Source organism: Tursiops truncatus, chromosome X (assembly GCF_011762595.2).
Source record: "Tursiops truncatus isolate mTurTru1 chromosome X, mTurTru1.mat.Y, whole genome shotgun sequence".
In the NCBI taxonomy this organism is placed as follows: Eukaryota; Metazoa; Chordata; class Mammalia; order Artiodactyla; family Delphinidae; genus Tursiops; species Tursiops truncatus.
In genome coordinates this window covers 3685313-3694020 of record NC_047055.1, presented here as the reverse complement: position 1 = coordinate 3694020, position 8708 = coordinate 3685313, and the positions used below count along the sequence as shown (strand labels likewise).

The following is an 8708-nucleotide window of genomic DNA, read 5'->3' as shown; positions in this document are numbered from 1 at the left end:
CTGGACAGTGGCTACGGTGGATAACGCAGGTCGAATCACCTTTGACACATGACACTGAGGCTGGCAGAGCTGAGGTGACATGGCAGAAGGCCCCCCATGAAGTCAGTGACAGAGTCCAAAGCCGCTGCCTCGCCCCTGCCCTCCAGTCCCAACCCCGCTTCACCCCATCTCCCTTCTGTTATTTATTTATTAGCAGACATTCAAGACGTGTACGTGGGATTGAATTATGAGAGAGTTTCTGCTGAGGTAGGGACCTACCAGGCACCGCCTGCGCTCCAGCTGCTGCCACAGACAGGCCGTGCTGAGGAGAAACCTAGGCTGCGAGGGGCCTCCCAAATGAGGCTCATGTGGAATAGATGGAGGAACTGGGGAGACTGGGCCTGAAGGAGACATGGAGACTTGGGGTGATATGTGTGTTTGTTGGGGGCAGGTCAGGGAACCATGGCAACAGCCTTCACATCTCTGGCACGGGTCAGCGTGACCACAGGTCGAAGCTTCAGGCCAAGTGCTTCAACTTGATAAGAGGAGTGGCTTTCTTGGGAGCAGACGTGAAAATTCTTCCTTTGAAGAATGGGAGGAAGCCTTTCGTCATTCAAAGTACGTACACAGAAATCGGAGGCAGCGGGTAGGGAAGAGGGGTCTTGCCGGTGATGTCTGGACACCACTTACCGTAAGCTCTCTTCTCTGGCTTGGCTTTCAAACTCCTGCCCCTGGGAATGCCCTGGGTGTGAGTGTGTACACACGTGCTGCTTGTGACTTCCCTGTGCTTGTAAGTGTGACCCTCACCAACCACTCGAGGGCTTGCCAAGTCGTGCCCGTGGGCTCTGAGGCTGACCACTCCGGTTCCCCCAGCTCGGTGCTTGCCAACTTCTAAGGGCAGCTTCCCACTGTGGCCAGGACACCAGGCGGTGGCTGGACCAGAAGGAGGCCCCTGTCCTGCCTGAGACCCTGACTCCCATCTCTGGCCTAGAAAGGCCTGACAACATTGAGAGGCTAGGGCACTCTGTAGACTGGTTAGACCATAAGTGGAGGCCCTGCTCCCCCCTGGGAAGGGTAGAAACAGAAGAGGGGGGAGTGGCTTGGGCAGATCAGACCCTGAGAACCTGATCGTGGAAGAAGCTGGAGCTGTCCACCTGGAGAAGAGACTTGGCCTGCTGTGAAATCTCTGAAGGGTAAGGGATTGGACTGTGTGTAGGATGGTGGCCCCAGGACTCAGAGATAGCCCCAGACGGAAAAGACAGCCCAGAACGGAGGTGGTAAGCTCACTGTGAGTGGAGGTATGCAAGCAGAAGGTAGGCAACCACTCAGCTAGCTCTAACAGGGACGCTTAGACGAGGGAGCCTTAAGATGTCTGCATTCCTAAGAGTCTGTATGTTGGGGACCTAGGAAACTGACTTGATACCTGTGGCTCTTGTCAAAAGAGCACTATCTTTGCCTTTTGGTCTCAGTTGGATCCCTAATGTTGGAAGCCCAGCAGTGCCAGCTGCAGGGGCTCAGACTTGCCCAGGACATTCAGAGGAGTTGGCAAGAGCTGGGTGGGGGTAGGGAGGTAGGTGTCTTGTGAGGTCAGCTCCCTTGCATACCTCAAACTCAGCTACAGTTTCTGGAAACAGCATTTGGAAAACTCATCTTTGGGTGGGTCTCATCTCTAACTATGGAAATTGTAAATAGCTGGCTAGCTTGGCCTTCCAAAGTGCTTTAGAAAGGGAACTTCGATAGAAACTCATGATGCCTCTTCTACTATTTTCTCTAAATTTCAGCCCTTGAAATGTGCTCCTTTTTCTCCCCCTTCCTTTTTTCTTCCATTCTTTCCAGGATGCTCATGGTATCTCCAAGAGGGAAGGGGGCGCTCAGATATTTTTCGACAGGCCTGATACTAGCATCTGGAAAGGGACATTTCTTCCTCCTGTGTGACTCTCCTGCACAAGGCAGGACATTTGGCATCCCTGGCCATCCCGTCCTCATATTAAACTCCAGCAGCATATCCCAGTCATGGAGCATTTCCCAGCATCCCTTAGAGGTGACACTGTCCCCCTCGACACACGCATTTTGAAAACCATTGCCTGAATCCCCCCAAAAGAATTGACTGGCTCAAGGCCATACCACCCAGTGACAAAGCCAAGGCCAAGTCAAACCTCATTCATTTATTCCAAGAACTTTATTCTTCAACAGGGTGTGTGTCAGAAGAGCAAAGGGAACGCGGGCCTGAACTGAGGCAGTGAAGAGGGGACTCCCGCCCGCAAAACTACTACTTCCCACGATTTCTCTCCTTTTGCCAAACTCCGGTTCCCTCCTCTAGCCCACCTAGCTCGCCGTTTCCGCAATTGCAGCACAGATTGACTTTCTGGCAATTAGTGGAAAGAGTGTAGTCGAGCGCGATCCGCGGGAGGAGAATCAGGTGCTTTTCAGGCGGGGCAGGGGACTGAGAGTGCCGAAACCCAGAGGTCTCCGGAGTGAGCAGCCGCCTTCCGCCGGGCATTCGAGAGTGAGCTGCCGCCAGGCCCCAGCGGCAGAGTCACGGCGGAACTCGGTGGAGGTGGAGGACCGTCGACCCTCGCGGTTGATCCCTGGAGGTGTCCCGGGGCGGGGGGGGGGGGCTGTCTGGGGGCCAGGGGTCGGGGCTGGGGGCTCACAGGCGGCGGCGCAGATGGAGCAGAGAGCAGCGCAGCCGGGCTCGACCTCGCCCTCCAGACACCAGAGGCCGAGGCCGCTGGGAATGGCGGGGCCACCTCTCCAAAGTCCTTTGAGATCCCAGCTCTGTTCGAAGACGGGGGTGCGGGGGGTGGGACAGCGAGATTATTATTATTCCTCTGTTTTGCCTCTGCAGCCAGCGCCGGCGGGTTGTTCTGTTTGAATGAATGATCCCAGCGGCCGCGCCCAATGGGCGCCCGCGCCTGTTTAATATTCATGAGGCCCGCAGCCAATGGCCGGGCGAGGAGGCTGTTTTAAACGGCGGAGCCCGCTGGCCAATCAGGCGGCTCTCGTGGAGGCAGCTAGCGCGAGGCTGTGGAGCGCTGAGCCGCGCGTCGTGCCCTGCGCTGCCCAGACTAGCGAACAATACAGGTACGTTTTGCACCGCCCGCCCGCCCGCCGCCGCCGCCGCCGCCGCCGCCGCCGCCGCGCCCGCACAACTTTCCGGCCCGCGCCGCCGCGAGCGCGCCCCGCCGCCGCCCCCTGCCTCTCCTCCCTGCGCCCTTCCCTCCCCCTTCGCCTCCTTTCTTGCTAGGTGCGGGAAGGAAGGAGCAATTCAGGTGTTTCAACTTTTCAGTGCTTCAAGCTGAGCTCCCCGCTGTCGGGGCTGGGCTCCCTCCGCGGAGCCACCCTCGGCCGACGCCCCCGGGGCAGCGGCCCAGGGACCGAGGCCCCCTGAAGCCAGAGGTTCGGGCAGCTGCGGCGGCGCGAGCCGAGGGGCGGCTGCGGGTTCGGGCGGCGCGCGTCCCGGCGCGGGGCGGCGGCCCGGGGAAGGGGGCCGGTGCTCCCCGGCCCGGGACGGACTCCGCGGGGGGCGGGCGATCGCTGCCCGCCGGGGGCTACGGCGCAGGCAAACTTCACTCCCGGGCTCGGCGGGCGCCTTGCAGACCCGCGGGCTGCACTGCTGCTTCTGCATTAACATGGCCGTCGCGGGAGCGCCCGGCGGCCCGTGGTGGGCGGGCGCGGGCCAGCCGCCCCCCGCTCCTCTCCTGCCCGCCGGGCACCGCCGCCGCCGCCGCGAACATGGCTGGCGCGGCGCTGGGCTCGGGCGAGCGGAGGACCGGCGGGCGGGTGGGCGGGGTGGGCGGCGGCGGCGGCTCCCGGGCGGGCTCCGGGATCGGCCCCGGCGCTCGCGGCCTGCGGCCGGAGGCGTGGAGAGCCGGGGTCGCCGCCGCGGGCCCCGGCGCGGCCGAGCGTCATGGCCGCACGGGTGCCTTTGTTATCCGGAGCAGTGCGCCCCGCGCCGGCGGGGGCGGGGGGGCTCCGGCCCGCGGCCCCCGCAGCCCCGGGCTGGGCGGGGCGGGGTGGGGGCTGGCGAGCAGGCGGCGGCGGCGGCGGGGCCCGGACCGCTTTGTTCGCCGCCGCCTGCGCCGGCCGCGCGCGGATCAGCCATTTTAGCGAACGGGGCTCGGAGGCACGGCTGGCGCCGCCGTCGCCGCCGCCGTTGCTCGCCCGGCTCCGCGCCCCCGGCGCGCTGCCGCCGCAGCCGCCCCCGACCCCGTGCGCCCCCCGGGGGTGGCAGCGGCGGATTTCAGGGGCACTTTCTTTCATCAGGAAGCTTTTGACAAAATGGAAGGTGAATTATGTGTGTCCCGGTGACCCAGCGCGGGGCCGAGCCCGGCTGCCCATGGCCAGCCCGGGGTTCCCCCGCCACCCGTCCCGCCGCACCCATGCCGTCGCCGCGGGGCCCTAATTCAGCCCTTCGGTCTGTCCCTGCGAAGGGGAGCGCTTTAGTTTTGCGTGATGACCTTGGGTGTGGGAAAAGGAAAAGATGGCGGGAAGCAGGGGGGGTGGGACAGGGACGATGACACGCCACAGCTGCATTTTTATTTGGAAACTTTGGAGAAAGTGTTCCTGGCTGGACATGCGTTCCGCTTTACGGACGGGCAAGACTACCCCTTTTGGTCTCCCCTCCCCCTTTAGGTAACGATGAAGTGACAGATTTGAACTAGTAGTACAAGGGATATCTGCTCACTTGCCAGCTCACCCTTCTTGTAAAAGCCATTTCTATAAGCCAGAACGCTTCAAAAATAGTGAAATTTCAAATGTTCCCTCTTTGCACTTCTGCTGCTTGGATCTTGTGTTTGGCAGTGGTGACAGTATTTTCGTCTCTAACATAGTAAAACAGATGACCAGCTAGCCTTAAGCCGTTGGTTTCAAGCTTCAGCCATCCACCTGCGCCCTCTACAAATGTGTCCTCCCCATTATGTGATTGTCGTTTTCAAAACGTGGTAGTTCTGAGTCGGAATATACCTGAGCCACCCCACTTGAGTTGGTTCCATTTGGACAACTTGATCTCTCTCAGAGAAGTAACTCGCAAACCAGCGCACTTCATGCTGGTCAAAAGTTAAATGACATGCGACAGTGAAACTGATTTCCTCCCCACTCTTCCTTCAGCTGCAAGTGGCATCTGGGGGGAGGAGGGTTCTTCCTAAATGGCCACCTTTGGTATATCTTGTATACATTCATTGTATTTGTTTTTTTCTCTCTTCCTTTCATCAGTCAAGATGGGTAAAGGTGATCCCAAGAAACCAAAGGGCAAGATGTCTGCTTATGCCTTCTTTGTGCAGACGTGCAGAGAGGAACATAAGAAGAAAAACCCCGAGGTCCCTGTCAATTTTGCAGAATTTTCCAAGAAATGCTCCGAGAGGTGGAAGGTATTTTTCTCTTGTGTCTTTCAAGCCAGTCCTAGTTGGATTTCACACTTTGTGCTTACTTACCTTCAGTGTAACCCCAGGTGGCTGTTTTCTTCCTCTTGGACTCATCTTGCTTGTCTTTAGAACTTTGCATGTGTGCTTTTATTTTCGAAGTCTCTACCAGGGTTTAAGTCCCCTTTTGCAAGTGATTATAGCAGCTGCCACTTTAACTACAGGACAGCCGAACAGGTATGTGCTCACTGCATTGAGGAATTTAACAGGTCCTATTCTTTGCAGACAATGTCTGGGAAAGAGAAGTCTAAATTTGATGAAATGGCAAAGGCAGATAAAGTGCGCTATGATCGGGAAATGAAGGATTACGGACCAGCTAAGGGAGGCAAGAAGAAGAAGGACCCGAATGCTCCCAAGAGGCCACCGTAAGTGACTATAGGATTCAGGATAACAGTTAAGAGCTTTCCTTCTGCTTGAAAGATTTTTTAAAAGATAACTTTACCTAAAAAATGTTGAGATACCTCTGCAAAACATTCTGTACTTTGAGCTTTAAAATGCAGGGCCAGGGAAGTCCGGAGTTACGGCTGTGCTTGTGAGCTGTGCGCCTGGTTGGCTGTCGGCCTTTCCACTGGGAAGGAGGCAGACAGTCCAGTTCTGGGTGTCAGGGTCCATAGGCACGTTCTCTCCCCTCTTCCCAGGAACTGAGGAAGCACCATATATTTCTGAAGCGTCGTAAGCATTCTGGTACCTACAGCTTTGTAACATTGTGCAATGGCATCACACATTTCTTCACGTGGCAGTAGTCATAGTGGAAGGAACACGGAATTTCGACTTCAGCTTCCGTTTTGGTGGGTTCTCATCTAATGTATACCATTCTCCCCTCCAAGGTCTGGATTTTTCCTGTTCTGTTCTGAATTCCGCCCCAAGATCAAATCTACAAACCCTGGCATCTCTATTGGAGATGTGGCAAAGAAGCTGGGCGAGATGTGGAATAACTTAAGTGACAGCGAGAAGCAGCCATACATCAACAAGGCAGCAAAGCTGAAGGAGAAATACGAGAAGGTGAGAGGGGAATCAGTGTGCCCTGCGCGGGCTGGGGCCCCTGCGAGCCTGGATGGGTGAGCAGTCAGCTGCCCTGGCTGTGGCTGGGCCGGGGGTGGGAGGCTGCAGGAACCGTCTCCGCTCCACATCAGCCTGGTGTGCTGGTGGTCTGGCTTCTGACCGATGTTTGTATCTGGGGCAGCTTTTCAGGCAGGCCTCGAACTTGGATCATGTGGGATGCCCCGGGCAGAGGGTCCGATAGTGCTATTCACGGGACTTTGAGAGCCCTTGAACGCCCATTCACTCTGCAGTTGCGATGGCCGAGAACCCAACTTGAATCTGGAAACAAATACTTGAAAGAGCAGCCCTGTCTTCCTCCCTCGTTTTCTTATTCTGGGCCGGGGACGGCTTTGCTTCTACCCTTTGCTCATTTGGAACGTGTCCCTGTTGCTTCCAGGATGTCGCAGACTATAAGTCTAAAGGGAAGTTTGATGGTGCCAAGGGCCCTGCTAAAGTTGCCCGGAAAAAGGTGGAAGAGGAAGATGAAGAGGATGAAGACGAGGACGAGGACGAGGAGGAGGACGAGGAGGATGAATAAAAGGAACTGTTGGCCTGTCTCCTTGTGAATTACCTTAGCGTAGTGGGCACAGGGATGGCCACAGCTCTCGCCTGGGGTGTGCCTGTTGCCTCCATTAGGTTGAATTACCCAGTTGGATCATGATTATATCGTAGTCTCTCAGAGTGCTCTAGCAATTGTCAGTGGTTTACGTGAAGTGGCCATGGGTGTCTGGAGCACCCGGAAACTGTATCAAAGTTGTACATATTTCCAAACATTTTTAAAATGAAAAGGCTCTCGTGTTCTCCTCACTCTGTGCACTTTGCTGTTGGTGTGACAAGGCATTTAAAGATGTTTCTGGCATTTTCTTTCTTTTTTTTTAATTTGTGAGGTGGTGTGTTAACTCTATGGTCATTGGCTAGGAATCCCGAGTTCTCAACTGTACATATCTATAGTTTGTAAAAAGAACAAAGCAACCGAGACACACTCTTAACGCTCCTTGCTTGGCGTGGAGGCTGTAGGAGCGATGCCTTCCGGAGGGGCCGTAGCTCAGGGCGTGCACTGTGGGGCTGGACCTGTGGACACTGCAGTGGGCATCCATTTAGCTTCAGGTTGTCTTGTTTCTGTATATAGAGACATAGCATCCCGCTGCCATTCTTAGCTGTGGAAAAGGGGGGGGTCAGCTGGCATGAGAAGTGTTTTGGATCCTTTTTAGTTGAAGTGCAGTAGTTTTAAACTGTTTGTTTTTTAAACAAACCATAGAACTCTTCATTGTCAGCAAAGCCAAGAGCCACTGCATTGATGAAAGTTCAAGAACGTTCTGTACTAAACACGATCTGCAATGTTCTGTTATTTTTTTTTGTATGTTTAGAGTGCTGAAATGTTTTTGAAGTTAAATAAACAGTATTACATTTCTAAAATCGTGCTCTATGATAGTCTAAATGTCTGACTCACAGCAGTCCTAGCAGGAGGACAACCTACTCCATGGTATCTGGTGACTAGCCTCCTGGTGAATCTGGTAAATGACGGACCTACTGTGGCCAGCCTCCTGAGGATGGAGATTGGAAGAGGGCTACTTGAAGCTGCTGCATGATTTTGTTTGTGTCTGAGAGGCATTAAGATGCACATATATACAATGGAATATTACTCAGCCATAAAAAGAAACGAAATTGAGCTATTTGTAATGAGGTGGATAGACCTAGAGTCTGTCATACAGAGTGAAGTAAGTCAGAAAGAGAAAGACAAATACCGTATGCTAACACATATATGGAATTTAAGAAAAAAAAATGGTCATGAAGAACCTAGGGGTAAGACAGGAATAAAGACAGACCTACTAGAGAACGGACTTTAGGATATGGGGAGGGGAAAGGGTGAGCTGTGACAAAGCGAGAGAGACGCTTGGACATATGTACACTACCAAACGTAAGGTAGCTAGTGGGAAGCAGCCGCATAGCACAGGGAGGGGTGGGTTAGGGAGACGCAAGAGGGAAGAGATGGGAACATAGTATATGTATAACTGATTCACTTTGTTACAAAGTAAGAGGGAAGAGATGGGAACACAGTATATGTATAACTGATTCACTTTGTTACAAAGTAAGAGGGAAGAGATGGGAACATAGTATATGTATAACTGATTCACTTTGTTACAAAGTAGAAACTAACACAACATTGTAAAGCAATTATACCCCAATAAAGATGTTAAAAAAAAAAGCTTGAGCTGTTGAATATAGGCGCTAAGGTCATGGCACAGGCAAGGTTTAGCACCTTTCAGA

At 54.6% G+C, this 8708-nt stretch overlaps 1 protein-coding gene across 1 annotated transcript; it reads left to right on the top strand.

Annotated features, from left to right (window-relative positions):
* The first annotated feature begins 2971 nt into the window (after nucleotides 1-2971).
* HMGB3 (high mobility group box 3) lies at nucleotides 2972-7856 on the top strand. The gene is made up of 5 exons (XM_033849421.2): nucleotides 2972-3063; nucleotides 5194-5348; nucleotides 5625-5764; nucleotides 6227-6401; nucleotides 6838-7856. Exons 2-5 carry the CDS (start codon nucleotides 5199-5201, stop codon nucleotides 6976-6978), a joined length of 606 nt encoding a protein of 201 aa, XP_033705312.1. The 5' UTR covers nucleotides 2972-3063; nucleotides 5194-5198; the 3' UTR covers nucleotides 6979-7856.
* The last annotated feature ends 852 nt before the right edge of the window (nucleotides 7857-8708 follow it).

Excerpts from the sequence above, each read along its gene's own strand:
- HMGB3 (XM_033849421.2), top strand. The coding sequence starts at position 5,199 with ATGGGTAAAGGTGATCCCAAGAAACCAAAGGGCAAGATGTCTGCTTAT. Across the intron at positions 5,765-6,226 it reads AATGCTCCCAAGAGGCCACC|GTCTGGATTTTTCCTGTTCT; the intron begins GTAAGTGACTAT and ends CTCCCCTCCAAG. Across the intron at positions 6,402-6,837 it reads TGAAGGAGAAATACGAGAAG|GATGTCGCAGACTATAAGTC; the intron begins GTGAGAGGGGAA and ends TGTTGCTTCCAG.